At 36.4% G+C, this 16716-nt stretch overlaps 2 protein-coding genes across 2 annotated transcripts; one reads left to right on the forward strand and one right to left on the reverse strand.

Moving 5' to 3' along the window:
• The first annotated feature begins 4569 nt into the window (after positions 1-4569).
• On the forward strand, positions 4570-5884 carry LOC107101219 (fibroblast growth factor 21-like). The gene is made up of 4 exons (XM_015400036.1): positions 4570-4720; positions 4866-4943; positions 5345-5448; positions 5542-5884. Exons 1-4 carry the CDS (start codon positions 4570-4572, stop codon positions 5830-5832), a joined length of 624 nt encoding a protein of 207 aa, XP_015255522.1. The 3' UTR covers positions 5833-5884.
• A 3284-nt stretch (positions 5885-9168) lies between these two features.
• Positions 9169-14750, reverse strand: LOC107101218 (potassium voltage-gated channel subfamily A member 1-like). The gene is made up of 3 exons (XM_015400035.1): positions 14496-14750; positions 13590-14332; positions 9169-10275 (listed from the first exon to the last, which is right to left on the reverse strand). Exons 2-3 carry the CDS (start codon positions 14253-14255, stop codon positions 9382-9384), a joined length of 1560 nt encoding a protein of 519 aa, XP_015255521.1. The 5' UTR covers positions 14256-14332; positions 14496-14750; the 3' UTR covers positions 9169-9381.
• Between the last annotated feature and the right edge of the window lie 1966 nt (positions 14751-16716).

Consider the following 16716-nt stretch of genomic DNA (forward strand, 5'->3'; position numbering starts at 1 on the left):
CAAAAAAAAGACCACATTGTGTAATGATTTAAATTCATATAACTGGAGAGTAGTGACAATAATTGAACATAGTATGATGACAATAATGAACATGATTGTAAAAGCTGTAATTAAAAAACATACCTGTAACTTTGCCGATTTTGTAGTTTTTGCCCTACAATGACTAATGAAGCAGTGCAAATTTCCTTCCTAACTATCTTGTGCTGAAAGCTGCATGGCTATTGGAGGAAGCAGGGCATAATAAAATGCAAATTTTACCATAGGGAGCCTGATTTAACATAATGTTAGATTTAACATCTGACCTGATGCTAGTTCAAACTGATTTTCACTTTGAATGACAGATCTTTATTTTACATAGCAGTACAGGTGGATTTACATTCTATTTATGATAAACACATAAGTAATGTGAATTTTGAGATGTTTGTTAAGGCAAAATCCACTTTTATAGCTTTTAACTATTAATTATTTGTCAAAATAATGATTGAGCGTTGTCAATTCTGCTTCCGGAGCAAGTGACACTCCCTGTCCTGGAAAGAAAAGGGGCAATGAAATAACATAGGGCTTTCATAGCCCCCTCCCCGCAAGGAAGAACCTCCCTGAATCTACCAGCCCAGTAAACAGCAAATCAACTTTCTCCAATCTGCAGGGATGACGTAAATCAAACCATGATTATTTCTGCGCAAAGTTGGAAGGAAATGGACCCTTAGCAGCTAATCTGCACGGTGACAGCAACTGTTTTTTTTTGGCTAAGTTGTGAAATGTGTTTTTTACTCGGGAGAGTTCTCAGACTTGTTCTGCAGTCCTACAGAGGAGCCTAATTGCTAGAAGGGGCGATTTCATGAAACGTGCGGCAGAGCCAATAAAAATTGATACAATAAATGTCTTTCTTCCTGGTTTGAAAACAAAAATATTTAATAGTCAAATACTCCATAATATAAATGCCTTTAGTAGACCATTTAATTTGCATAACACAGAATAAATTACTGCTTTATTTTGCCTAGACAGCCCTGACTCCTACAGGGTAGAATGCATTTGCATTAACAACCAACACAAACAAGTAAAACTATATAAAAAAAGAGGGAGATTAATAAGAAAACATTATAGGCTTCATGCTGGATTTTATAACTTTTTTTTATACTTATATTAAATCTTGAATAAAATTCTTAATTTTAAAGTATTATTTGCTGAAGGGTATTAGTTTTTTTTTTTTTTATATAAAATATGGATGGGTTGGTTATCTTCAAGATATCAGTTTAGGAGGTAAGCCTTAAGATTAAATGAAAAGAAAATATTTATACTTGTCACTTGTCACCAAAATTACTAAAAAATGTGTAGAAAATGGTAAAAACTGAGCCACATAGGGCAAACACAACAATATTAAAGTATATCCCTTAAACTTAACTGACACTTCATATGTGTACTCATCTAGTGAAGAAAAATCAGGAGGTATGCTGTTTGAAATGTAGATCCCTGGCACACTGCAGTGGGATCTAAAAGCACAACTTCTTTTTTGTATTACCAAAGCTGGCTGTAATTTCCCACAGTGGCAGATGACCTCTATTAACAAAAGCCCACAAATTTTGGAAAGATTCGATAAGACATGCTCATGCACATGCACAAAATGCTGCAGCAAGAGTTCTGAAGAAAATTAATAAGAGAGATCATATCTCTCCTATCCTTGCTTCTCCTCATTGGCTTCCTGTTAGATCCAGAGTAGAATTTAAAACCCTTCTTCTCACATATAAAGCTTTAAATGGCCAAGATTCATCTTACATCAGCGATATGAAGTTCGTTATATTCCTAACAGAGCACTTTGCTCTCAATCTGCAGGTTTTCTAGTGGTTCCTAGAATTTCTAGAAGCAGAACGGGAGGCAGATCTTTTAGTTATCAGGCTCCTCTCCTGTGGAACCAACTACCAGTTTTAGTCCATGAGGCAAACACCCTGTCTACTTTTAAGGGTAGGCTTAAAACTTTCCATTTTGATGAAGCTTATAGTTAGAGGGGCTCAGGTTGCAGCGCTATCTCTGTAACTATGCTGTTATAGGCTTAGACTGCTGAAGGACATAGGGACCCCTTTTTCATCATTCTGATTAATTCTATCTCTATTCTCCTATTCTGCAGAATTTGTTAGTCTAATCTCTAACTTTATGCTCTCTATGCTTTTTCTCATAGTAGCTTCATCTGATCTGTTCCTGTTTGACTGTGACACCATCCTAGAGAGAATTATCAGCTGTGCTGCTGCCATCAACACCTTTGTTTATAGATGTTCAAGCTTGGTCTGTCCTAAGTGTAGTCCTGTTTATCTGACTGTGACTGGCTGGATGTGCTCTCTTCATTCTCTGACGTGGTGCTGGCTCTGAGCTCGTTCGACTGGCTGTGGATGGGGCTGCCTGTGGAGCTGGTTTACAGTTGCCTTTGTGTCTCTGCTTCTTTTGCTATCTCTGCCCCTCTTTCCCAAACCCCCGTCAGCCTCCACAGATGGCTGCTCCCACTGAGCCTGGTTCTGTTGGAGGTTTCTTTCTGTTGAAAGGGAGTTTTTCCTCTCCACTGTTCCTACAAACATGCTTGGTGTGAGAGATTGCCTTAAAGTCAATGAGTCGAGGCAATCTGCTGGTTTTCGGTACATAGAAGACTCTAAATCAGTTTGACTGCATGATCTGGTTAAAATGTAAAGTGCCTTGAGATGATATGTGTAGTGATTTGGCACTATAAATAAACTAAAGTGAAATGAATTTAGCTCAGACACAATAAATAAAAACTATCTGATGAATCCTCTTGCTGCGGCTAAACAGGAGGAAGTATACTGAAGAATTGGTCAATGATTTAGAGCTGTCCCCAAACATTAGCAGATAGGTGGTACTGACAATCATTATAAAAGAAATCTTTTCGTATACAGGTTAACTTTATTCTCACAAACAACACCAATGGTCACCTCGCCAGTCAAACGTTTACTTCCTGCTTCAGCTTTCCGTCACACCTGTGTTGTGTCCTTATGCATAAACTGTGCATTGTCTCTGTCCTTAACACCTAGAGCCCAGTTGCCTGTGTAAATTTTCAGTCAAACAGGCTCAAATTGGAAGGCAACCAGACTTTCGCTCAGTTGGCTCACGAGCCAACAGAATTGACAGACCCTTGGTGTTGAAACATCCTCAAAAAAACTTTTTTGCGGTGAAGAGCCCAGTTTTTTCAGAACCCTATGACAAAAACTGTTTTTATAGGATTGAATTTTTTTTTATGGATGAAGAAAAGTTTTTCACACCCCCCCCTTTCTTCCACAGAGGTCATCAATGTTTTTTGCTTAGACGATAATGTGCAGAGCATGTTCATTTTTGTTAGTACCAATATATCTGCAGTATTCCTGTAAGAGGTTGTTTTGGGGCTTTTTTTTTTTTTTTTTTAAGAAGAAAACAGTCGGTTTGGGAATTACCATGGAATATTTCCTATTGACAAACACTACACCATCACCCATATATGGCAGTGTCTTCCTGTTTTAGTGTGTATGACGGTGCAGGATTTTTAAGATGCTTATGTGCTTTGAAAATGGAAGGCAACGGAAAGACTGACTGTGATTTGTTTCTCATATATATTTGTATCCTTTCTTTCTCTTTTACATAATGAAATATTTTGCATTGCAAAAATACCAAAACATTGGAAGCATCAATGATTTAAACACACTATCATAAAACAAGTAATGATGCAATGTGAAGTGTTATTTTCGATGGATGCCAGGCAGCGTTTCTTAACCATTAAGTTTACAGTCTGACGTGCATCCTCTCTCTGCTGTCTCCACAGCTGCAGTCCTGTAAACACTTTGAAATTTGTTTCAACCCACTCCTTCCTTCTCTTTCTCTCTAAAACACCAATACATCAAACAGAATAAACACCATAAAGTCCAAAACATAGCCTTCGTCACTTCTTCTAATATTCATTTGCCACCTTTTGATCCAGCCCATGACGCAGAGGGATGTGCTAGCGTGATATCTTCTTTTTTTGGTTTTGAAATGTGTTTATTTTTTCAAGTGCACGACAGCAGGGAAAGGCACGTAGGTTACGGTAAATGTGTGAATGTGACAAAAGGATTTACCTCACTGATGTGAGTTAGTTTGAGGTTTGTGGAGTCACATAGCTGTGTGTTGAGGTAACATGTAGAACATTTTAAATAAACAGTGACGCGGGAATTTTCAGAATGTATTGCATATGTTAAAGCATTTCACTTTAGGATATTTGGAAATTTTAAAACAAGATTAATAAATTTTATATTTTTATAAATTGAAATAGACATGATTTTTCAAAGTTGTTAAACAATATGACTGAACACGTGTTCCACTCTGCTCTGGATCCAAGTTTAATAGGCATATGTAAAAAGGTGTGACTCATACATTCTCTTATGAAGTTGGACCTCCTTCTCCTAACTGCTTTATAAGAGCACCAAACTTCCTTGACTTTAGAAGTTCATCACACAGACTCAAGAATTTCATATTTATTATTTATTCTTAATTTATTTTGTTTTTATTTTCAAGCTATTTATGATCAATTTTCTTCAACATTTCCTTTATTCCTAATTCAAAATGTTTTTGTTTCTTTATAACCTGTTTTTCTACCCGTTTCCCATCCTTGTTCTTATCCTGACATTTCCAATTTCCTGGTCATTTTATCTCCCTGAATCCAACCCAATCTTTGCATTCAGTAATCAGCACAGAGAGGTCCATCTCTATACAGGTATGTAAAGTATTTGCTTCTTCATTTTAGTTGTATTCAATGCTTAATATAGAAATTTGATTCTGGAACAGTAATGAGAAGATTTTTTTAATTTTCTTTTATACTAAATATGTGTATTCCTTTCCCTCCTTAATTTTTGTTGCAGAAAATCACAGGCATGGGCTGTATTTGCAGATAAACCTGGATGGGAGAGTGACTGGAAGTGATGCTCAGACCCCATATAGTGAGTAACTAAATGATTAAAACATTATATTTGTAAAAACATGATTTTTTTTTTTGCACCACTTAAAAATAATGTGAAAAAGCCTACAGAAAGAAATACTCCAAACTCAAATAAAAAAATCATTTTGAAAATAAAAAAAAAGTTTGAATACATTTATCAATAGAAAACGATCAATTATTCTCACAGTATAAGTTTAACTGAAGCAATTGTTAAAAGATTATATGTTTCCAATTTTCAAATTTATCAGACTGGCTGGGAACTTTGAATTAAAAAAAATCAAGACTTTCTTCTTTTATATAAATAAATATCTGTTAAGTACAGGAATTTTAGCTTGCCATCACACTCAGAAATAAAGAAAGAAATCTCCAATATATGAAACTGAGCAAATTTCTCTTTTCCAGGTGTGTTGCAGTTAAAATCAGTTAAACAGGGCCATGTTGTCATAAAGGGACATTCATCATCCATGTTTCTCTGCATGGATAGCATGGGAAATCTAAGGGGGCAGGTAAGATAAAAGAGAATTCAAACATGATCAATTTTTGACTCTTTTCCAGTCCTCTTTCTTTGACTTATTCAATTCAATACCATTTCATTTCAGAGAGCATATGAGGAAGCAGACTGCTCCTTCAGAGAACTCCTGCTGGCTGATGGCTACACCCGTTTCCTTAACTCACACAATGGGATCCCTTTATCCTTGGCAGCTAGAAATTCTCCTGATCGACACTCAGTTCCTTTCACAAGATTCCTACCTCTAAGGAATACTTTACCAATGGAGAATGTTTCTGAGGAATCAACAAAAGCTCAGAGGAACTTCAACATAGACTCTGAAGACCTTTTTGGGATAGGACAGGACACAATGGTCAGTCCTCAGCAATTTATGGATAAGTAAAATTTGACTGCAAAAAGAAAAATTAGGGTTGTTTGGGATTTTAACTTTGACACATGAGTTGACTTTATTTATTTTTCTTGTTGCTGTTATTATTATTTGTTTTTCAGAATGTTTCAGTGAAATTTATTTTAACTTAAGTTATTTATTTATTTAGTTTATTTTTTATTTAAATATTGTTGAAATTCTAATTTATTGAGTGAATATTTTACGTCTTTAAGTATTTTTTTTTTTAAATATTAACCATATCAATTTTTGCTTCCCAATTTCCTACTCTGGGATATTGTTTGCACAGTTCAAGCCTTTTCCTTCTCCCTCAGCCTGCAAGTACATTTTCAGTGCAAATTAATATAATCCAGAAGATCATTGTGATGTCTATTTTACCAATATACAGCTAAAATCATCACTTCTGAGCTGCTGCTCACTCATTCCCTGCACAGTAGAGGAAAAATGTCTGATGTGAAAGCAGGACTGCCCTCTAGTGGATGAAATTTTAAAGGAAAGCAAAGCAGCTCAAAGTTTGATTTTTGAGTTTCAAGCCAATCTGCATGATTGCTTTGCTTACATAGGGTAAAAACATATGATAGCTTCCTAGTTTACATAAAGAGTAGCAGCTGCATATGTCTGAGAAGTTCAATGTGTCCCATCCCACGCTTGAAGCTGTTGCAGAACTTTAGAGGTACTTTAGTGATAGCCTGCTTCATCACAGGTTCACAGAGGAGTAATATACCAGACTCTTCCTCCCAGCAGCTGTTAGACTTTATAGTCATCACTTATCCTAACAAAATCAGTTAATGTTTACAACCTTGTTGTTAATTGCACTGTTTTTCCAATTTGTAAATAGTCTGAAGTTGTTGTTTTTTTAAATTGTTAATACACACTTTGTACAGTTTTTGAATTATTCTACTTTTGAATTTGAGTATTTTATCTTTAGAAGCTGGACAACATTTTTTTTTCTACGGTTCCCACACTTTTCAGTCTTGCTTTTTATTTAACTTTTTTTTTTTTTTTTTTACCTTTTGTGTGAATGTCTCCTTTCACTTTCCTGAGGCTTAACTTGAATTTCCATATAAAGGCAAAGTAAGGTGCATTTATATTATGTTTTATTCTTGAAACTCCTTTTAGTGTCCTGAACCAGGAAGAGAAAGAGAAATCTTTAACGCAAAATTGTAAAACAAGCTCAATTTCACATTTAAGGTAAAAAATAAATGAAAATACTCTGTTCCGTAACCTCTGGATATCATGGTTTCTATTCTTTTTTCCCCCTTGGCTTTATTTTTAAAAGAACACTAAATATACAGACTTCCTTTCCCTCAAAACAACCAAGGCAATGATTATAGAGAGATTTGGCTTTTTTAGTCATTTACCAGAAAAAAATGGTTAACCTTTTGTTTGTTTGTTTGTTTGTTTGTTTGGAACAATACAAAACAAAATGTAGGTTACCCCATCAGCTTCAGCTTCATCCATACTTAGTCTTATATTTTAAAGCCTAGAGAAAGTCAAATGTTGTTGCAGACTCAAAACCCCACAATAAAATTATTAGTATTATCCAAGGGTAATGATCATAACTAGTTAATTTTTTATGTCCTCGGGATATAAAAGTACTCTTACACAGAAGCCTTTTTCTTTAGGCTACTGACAGTGAGGCTCTATGAGATAAACTGTTTTGTCTTGCACAAAATAAAATGACAAAACAGTAAAATAAACAAAAAGCAAATCTGGTGTGAACAGCAAAAATATATGCATTTATTTAGAAGAATATTAGGACCTAGCATTTTTATTCCTGCAATCTAATTTTGATGATTGATGAGCTAGGCTTGTTTTAAAACAACTGAAGAATATCAGAAAATGTCTGATATCACGGTCTGTTTTCATCATCCAGAAAAAAGACCATAGAGGAATGGTGACCCTTTTGGAAATAACTCTTATCCACCATATTGGCTAAATCAACACACCTGTTTTTGCCAGACACAAATCATTCCTTTCCATGGCCTTTGCAGCCCCCAGTTCTTTACATAAAACTATGCGACCCCTTTTGACCAATTGAAGATTCACAGAACTTTCATAGCAGACTTACCAGCAACAATAGCGCTTATGATTTTGTTAAATGCAATAATTACTCATTAAGAATACCCAAAAGAACTACAGACCTACTCAAATAAAAATAAAAAAATCATTCCTGTCTGTTTTTGTGTGTTGTGTCTTGCAAAAATAGTTATGGCTTATAGTTATAAGGCTTATTACATAGATATCAGTGGTGCAAAGAGGGACACTTCTCACTATACATTACATGAGAGATGGTAGTCACTCTGCTGCTATGAGAAAAGACATTTCTAAACTATCTTTTGAAAAACAAATAACATTGTTCATTGATCTAAATTTGTGTAATGAAAATCCCTGTAATGTTGAAAATCATCCTGCTTTTCCTTCTTAACTCATCTCCTTCTGCAAGCAAGAATCTGGACTTTATCAACCAAAAAAACTAATTTCATCTGTGCGGCCTTTAATGGCTGTTACACAAACAATTTACAGCTAGTTACTAAAGTGGTTTATATATGCAGCATTACAATAGTCTGGATACCCTTTGTTGGTCGTTCTGTGATGTAATGGAAATTCTGATGAGTTGAATTGAAACAGAAAGGAACAGTGTTAAAACTTATTTGGCAACACCAACATACAGCAAAAGGTCAGACACAACTGCCTGTAAATATTTATATATTTTTCTTTTATAATGAAATAAAAAAGTACAATTTTCAGTTGGCTAATAGTATATTTGCTAACAATAGCATACATTAATAGCATAAATTTTTCATCATATATTTTTAAGTTAACCACCCAAAGGAGACAACAGCTTTCAAGAAAATTGATAGAATAGCAATCTTGAATAAAAACATTGAGCAAATAAAGCATAAATTAAATATATTACTTCCATTGCATAGCAAACCTACATATACAAAAATCCTGTAATTAAAATAACAGACAAACTAGGTCTTTCTATACTTTTACAAAAGAGTGCTGAGAATGTGGATTTGGATCAGGACAGATCCCAGTCTTTCTTCTGAGGCAGCTTAACAACTGATTGGCTGAGTTCTGATATGGTGTAACAATCAAATATCTTGCTTGTACTTCAACCCTTAAAGTAAAAATAAATAAGACGTCATAGTTTCAAGGCACATACTTTCTCAAAGTCTTTGTCTTATAAATGTTATTTTGATACCGTTACCCTGAGAATAAAAAGTTGCTAGTATGCTAGTCTGAGCTGTTTTATGAATATATATATATATATATATATATATATATATATATATATATATATATATATATATATATTATCTCCAGATATATTTAGCTGGGTTTAGGGGATAAAATTGCAGTTAAGGAAAAAATAGAACCAACACAACATTTTCGGAGGTAATATAACTGCCCACTGTCCTTCTTAAGGTATTCAATGGAGTTTAAAAGAAGTCCCACCTGTCCTTTCACTTGTTATAAATAGCTTTTATATAACACTTCGGTGCTGTTTTTGTCTAAGGATACAAAGCCCCACTCTACCTAAACCTGTGTTACTAGCGGTTCCCTCAGATACATGTTCCCTCCTGTGTACTCTGCCATCTGGCCAGAACATAGTCCGCCAAGTAAAGTCCCATTCAGAGGGTTGCATATGCCTTCACTGGCATAAAATTCCTGATCTTGATCCCTATCCCCTTCCTCGTTCTCCTCTTCTTCAGGCTCCTCATCTTCCCATAGGGAAGTTTGAACGTGAATGTACTCAGTTCGATCTTCACATTCCGTCTCTCGGTGGTAGAAGTAGCTGAAGTTGGAAACAATGACAGGCACAGGCAGGGAGATAGTAAGAACACCGGCAATGGCGCACATAGAGCCAACCATTTTACCCCACACTGTTGCTGGGTACATATCACCGTACCCCACAGTGGTCATTGTGACTACTGCCCACCAAAAGCCGTGTGGTATACTGACAAAATCTGTTGTATGGTGGTCAGCTTCTGCGAAATAGACAGCACTAGAGAAAATTATGACTCCAATAAACAGGAAGAAGATAAGTAGGCCGAGCTCACGCATGCTGGCCTTTAGTGTCTGACCAAGGATCTGGAGCCCCTTGGAATGCCTAGACAGTTTGAAGATCCTGAAGACCCTCACCAACCTGATGACTCTGATGATGGCCAAGGATGTGGTTGGAGATGCGTCATCGTCTTTAGCGAGCTCAGTTCCAAGGGTGACAAAGTATGGCAGGATGGCGCTAAAGTCAATGATGTTCATGACATCCTTGAAGAAGGTGATCTTGCTTGGAGCACAAGAAAAGCGCATGATGAGCTCAAAGGAAAACCAGCAAATACACATGGTTTCCACCATGAAGAAGGGGTCGGTGAAAACACTTGGAGTGGGAGGCATGTTCTCAGAAGAATTCTTAACCTGGGGGTGATAATCCTAGAGAGGAACAGACAGGAGATACAGCAACAACCTGAAACATTTTCCTGTGTCCAATGAAGAACCAACTAGATTGACAAATAAACAATAACATAATACAATACCAATTAAATGACAATTAATGGCTTTAAAATCATAAATAAATCACCATAAATGGCAAAAAGTAAAAAGAGCTTAGAAAGACTTGTTTCTTAAGCAATGGATTGATTTCATGTAATGTCATTAAATTGTATGTGGCCATGTTGGTGTATGGCAAACACTAATAAATGCTAGTAAGTGCAATTCTGTGCTGCAACTCGCTATACTAAGGCCAACAAGTAAAGTAAAAGTGCTAACCTTCAGCAGAGGAAATTGCTTTAATAACGTAAACCAGCTACATTTTTATAAACCATCGACAATTTCTTGAAAATCAAGAAGAGGGGTGCCGTGAGCTGTTGAAGCTAATGAAAAGGAGGTACCTTTAGTAAGGTACATTAAATCCTCCAGGCGAAGGACGAAAAGTGGTGGGGCAAGCACTTAACAGTTTTTACTTTTTTAACCCTTTTTTACATTTCTCTCTCTTTTTAGTTAGTCTGATCCTGCAATCTGACTTTTTTCCATGAAAATTTGTCTTTAAAATATTCCATACAACAAAACTAGTCAGTCAAAAACTGCTTTACTAATCCCCTAGGAGTGTTTCACACATGACCACCACTTCTGAAATTTGATGACATCACTGAAAACAATCTGTTAGCAATGTTCATGCTAAGCTATGTCAACTAGTAAGATGTTTTCTGGTTCTGTACAAATGTCTCATGACCTACATGGGCTACCATGTAAATACACATTCATTACTAAAATATATCCAGTTCATCTAGAATTTCCCAAGAAGCTCTACTTATATTTTGTATGTTACTGATGGTTAGATTTGGTTCCTTTAACATGCTAATTATGTTTTACATTTGTCAAACTATCAGGAACTCGTTTCCCTCAGGCCACATGCTGCTCTATCTGTCAGGTTATGTATCTTCATATTTCGGCACAAGATAATATGATACTTGAAACCTCTCTTAATCACCATCAAGTCAAAAGTATGGTGATGTTTATAGCAAATTTAGAGCAATATATCTGGCAAGTTTTATATCTACACATAAAGATTTTAAAAATCCTAAACAAATCAGGATTATTGATGGTGACTTTCAGTAGCAGGTTAGGGACAGTGTTTATTACTAACGCTGGATATCTACAGTATGTGTTGATCCACTCCATGTGCCTCCCAAGTCTAAATATAGCTCCTTAAAGCTCTCTACAGAGAAACATGAGTGTCTTCCTCCACTGCGCCTCATCCATCTACACCTTTATCGGTATTCCCATCTCCCTGTGTAACACTGCCAGTGCAGTCGAGTGGGCGTACTGTCCGGACAGACAGGAGTAGGTTACAGTAGTTTCCTGGCAGAAACCGCGGCTTGGCACAGCACAGCACAGCACTCCTGGAGGAATGTGATAACATGACCCAGTGTATCGTGCTCATCCTGGGAGACCTTTCTCTCATTGGTTCAAAGCCATCAGCAAGCTTTGGCTAACCCTTGCTCATGTGTACGGTCATTTGTGACCTTTCATTAACACACTTAACTGTCCCTTCACTCGGCCTGTATTCTAGTTCCCAAGTGACACTTGCTGTACCCTTCCTGAATCCATATCAGATTTAACAGCCGGCTAAAATACTCACACCCTGAGCTTCCTGCAGACTTTCTCTGGTCCTCTTCCAGAACTATTGGCCAAAAGCTTTTCGTGTCAGTATTTTTCCTTCTAACACACCGTGGCGAATCTCCAGCAGAGAGTGTACCTGAACACCTGTTTCACATGGATTCAAGTTTCCTTTGACCTAAATAGTCAAACATATTCCGTTTAAAACACTATACCCCAATGGTTTGATATGGAGGCAATTAACCGAGCAACATTTGGCTGTTAGAGTTTCTTCGGCTCAGACACCATTGCTATGAATGTTAGATCGTGGATACAATAATGAATAGGTCAGTTAGGTGTTTAGCCAGTGAGCCTTTCTTAGAAAAGGCTCACTATGTGATTAGTACATATCTGCCAAGTTTGACTCGAGGTGTTAAAAAGGATTACTTAAATGTGATTCAACTAAATAAAAACAGAAAACAAAAGATCATATTTGTTTTGACATCTGTTACTATCAATTACTTAGTTTGGTTTGGATAGTGTTATGGTAAAATAAATCTATTTCTAAAGTTTTGTGAAAAAAGTGACAATTTTTCTGTTTGCTATTTGAAATTCAGAAAGGAATGTAGAATTTAAGTAATATGTGACATTTGAGCTTGGCAAGACTAATTATCCTGATAATTATTTGAAACTACACAGGTTTGTTTTAGTGGCATCCTTAATTTGTATTTCATTCTTATGATATTTTATATCTCCTGCTTCCATTTCTTACTGGTTTACAAACAATTTTTCACTTTTGTTTTTCTATTAAAATGTTTCTGATTATTAAATATTTTCAGAAATTAGAGCTATAGACTGACATAAACAATTTCTCATTTAGTTTAAGCAGACTATACCAATGATTGTTTTTACTGTTAAACCTTATGTAACGTTTTCTTTTAATCCATGTTTATTAGGATTCTTAATCAGAGCAAAATAACATATATATATATATATATATATATATATATATATATATATATATATATATATATATATATTATATCACATAATTATATTTTCCTTCAGTAGACTAAATAGAAAATGGCTTGTAATTGTAACCTTGCACAAGCAGGGACATTATTTGTTACAATAAAAATCAGCTGAAATTACAAAGGAAGTAAAAATTTGAGGAGGAAATCTCCAGAACTTTATATTATGTGGGTACTATATGACTTGTTTGACAATAATACTAAATGGGTGTTATAATGGGCAAATTGATCTAAAACCTAGAAATAAGAAGAAAGTATACAAAGGATGTTAAACACATGTGAAGAGATCTAAACACAGTTTTAGAGAATCTTCAGTGTATTACTACACATTTAAACTTGAAGGATACCACTATATTTTAGGATTCATCATGAGGCTTTCTAATTTTCAGTTGCTTATCTTTGGCTCACTATGAAACAGTCTATATGAAAACTTAACCTAAGTTGTTTGGTTTCTTACTCTTTCCTGTCCTGCAGGTGTAACCAAAGATAAATCCATCTTTTAAATAAGAAATGCTTAGAATTTATTATTTCTAGGCTACCTAAGTGTAAAAATAAACCAAACTCATACTTTAAACTATTCTTTTCCAAACATGTGGTAGAGAACATTTTGTTCCCAACCTCTTTCTTGAAGTCGGGCAGCGTTTCCAGGCAGAAGATGAGAATGGACAATACTATCACCATCACACTTATGATGGCAATGATACGGGCCCCCGATGAGGACTCAGGGTGCTCAAACAACATCCACAGTTTTCTCTGGACCTCATTGGTTGGCAGGGGCCTCTCTTCCTCCTTAGGAAACCCCTCGTCTTCCTTGAAGCGGTTCAAAATATCTTCTCCCAGCTCGTAAAACATCAGCTCATCCATGAAGATGTCCAGGGGTATGTTTGCAGGCCTGCGGAGCCTCCCCCCTGATTGGTAGAAGTATAGGATGGCATCAAAGCAGGCTCGGTTACGGTCCAAGAAGAGCTCGTTTCGAAGCGGGTCAAAGTAGCGGGATCTCCGCCTGGGATCCCCGAGCATGGAGTTTGGAAACTGGGCCAAGGTGCGAAGCTGGGTTTCATAGCGCATTCCTGAAACATTGATGGCCAATCTTTCACTCAGAGCCCATCCGTTCCTACACAGAGGCCCTGAACGTCGCCGCTCTTTCCTCTTCTCACTCTCATTGCTCTCCTTCTCTCCCTTCTCCTCAGTGTTGAGCTGGTTCTTCAGGTGTTTGTCTTTTTCTGTGTTCCCTTCGTTCCCTCTGACCTCTTCTTCATATCGCTCCGGGTCCCCACTTTCCATCCCTGCCTACTCAGAGAACTTAGCCAACCCCTTTCCCGAGACTTCGTAGACTAGCTGCACTTCAAAGTGGACTCGGTCTAAAACCAGATGAATAGAAGAACCATGAATTGGATTTCTTATGACAGAAGTTACAGATAGTAACAACACGTTTAGATACAGTTTCTTCAGATTTTATTTAAGAGGGAAAAATACAATAAGCAAAGTTAGGAGAGAGTTAGTGTGAAAAGAGAGTCTACTCACTATTAGGAAAAAGAGCTTCTGAAAGGCACTAATGAGAGGATGAAGAATCACATTTTACGTCTCCTGCTGCTCATCAAGTAATCTGTCTTTTTCCCTGTCATCATGTATGTCACATAAATAAAATCCTTGCTTTGGCTCTGCTTTTAGCCGAGTCGGTGGTCCTCTTTGTCCAGCGAGAGTCACGGATCAGACTGGTCACAACCTCTGCCACCAGTTGTTTGCTCAAGGAACATCCAGGATCATGCCCTGTCCCTCCGTGCACGAAATGTTTTAGGAATGCTGCCGTGTTGAAATTAGATCCTTCACAGACCCCTCCACCACCTCCCTGTCCTGTCCCTTCATTTCAGCCATGAAGGATGACAGCCTTCCACCTCCTGATCAAATGACACCAAGCCTATCACAGTGGGGTGCTTTCAATTCATTTGAGGTATAACCATATCAAAGCCAAGTTTTTGATTATAAACTCAAGTAGTTTTTTTTACAAACCAGTTAGATTTTTAAATGTTTTTCATTTCAATTTAGAAAGAAAACGTATGTCACTTTAACATCAGCACAGATGTCATGATGATTTGACAGAAATCATCAGATTTTCTAACGATTTGTCAGAAAACGTGCCAGGTTCTCTTGGCAAACTCAAAAATCTTTTGAAACTATTTAAACATCTTAAAGTCATCATTGCTCCGGTTAATGCAGTGCTGACTTGTGCTGCCTCAGATTAATTCAGTAGTTATTTAAAATGTAAACTTCCATTCACATTCATTTCCACTCCTTTGCTAAGAATGATTAAAATCTTAATTAATCTCTTATAGGAGCTTTATAATCTCCTTCTAAAAAAATAAGTGAAAAGCAAACTTTGTTTACACTAAAGAAATCGCCTTCCATTAATCTTAATAAAATATTCAAACACAGATTATAAATTATGACTTTTCTTTTAATTAAATCAGACAGAGAATCAAGGGATTTGTGTTTTGTAATGAAATACCTTGTTTCCTTTTGGTATTGCTATGATCCAACACACTGACTCATCTCTTTTTAACACCGGTCCCCAAGTTTATATCTTGCCGACAAACACAGTGTGCAGAAGTCAAAAGAGTCTTACAGTGGAAGCCCCCTGTTAGAGAGTGGGACTAAATATTTACATGTTAGGCTACTTAAGCCTGCAAAAAAAATATTATGAGTTTTCCACTTACCCTGTATCTCTGGAGAGATGCCATAGAAAGGCTTTCTGTTCAATCAAGGATGTGAAAAAGCAAAGTTTGCTGAACTGCATTGTGATGTTAACTGGAACCATATGTCTGAGTCATGCAAGAAGAGCTTTTTCCTTCATTTTTTCCTGTTTGGTTTTATTTACTGCCATTGTCTATGCAATATGGTCCAAACTCAGAATTGAATGTCTGTATTTGGAAACATACATCTTTCACGCTAACAAAACATTTTTCCAAAACATAGTTGTGCTTGATGCTGTGCAAGAGACTTTCTAGACAACAATCGTTTAGACAGTGAGACAGCTAAAATCTGACAAATTTCAACTGCAGCTCATCTGCACTGTCAGCTATGGCGCAGGCTCCCGGGGAAAATACATTGAGTGAAATACTACCAAATTCACTGGTTTTAATGGCTTCAAATACAGATGGTACATTCCACTGCTTGAGGTCGGCACCAGAGATCACTTATATGTCGCTATGCCTTCAAATTTGGGTGCCAGCATCTCTTTCTTCTTGTTTGAGTGTAAATACCACACTTTGACAGGGAGAGACTGGCATTAATGTTTGCAGATAACTTTCAGTGATCCACCAGCAAAACAAAAACATCTCCTACTCATTGTTGAACATGGTGGAGGAGCTGTATAATCATGTGGTTGTGTCCCCACCAGTATGGGGTCTTGAGATCCTCAAAAGAAATTAAACTGAATAAAAATGATAAAAGACGATGCACATTTATGTGTTTAAAGACATTAAAACATAACATTTAAAAAAATAGTTGATGATGCTGTTTAATTACTATGATACCAATAGTTTATTTCGAAAAAACATTTATATTCCAACCTATAGTTTGAATCATGACACTATTTTGGTTCTATTTTATTGTTCAGAAGCAGCAATGTTTAGGAACCTCAGCAGCTCTCTTTGAAATAACAACATTTTCCATAAAAGTCTGGTGGCCTGTGCAAGTACAAAAACATGCAGCGATAGATAGACGTAGTTGATCTAATAATAATAGG

This window comes from Cyprinodon variegatus, unplaced genomic scaffold (assembly GCF_000732505.1).
Source record: "Cyprinodon variegatus isolate N-32 unplaced genomic scaffold, C_variegatus-1.0 Scaffold1066, whole genome shotgun sequence".
Lineage (NCBI taxonomy): Eukaryota > Metazoa > Chordata > Actinopteri > Cyprinodontiformes > Cyprinodontidae > Cyprinodon > Cyprinodon variegatus.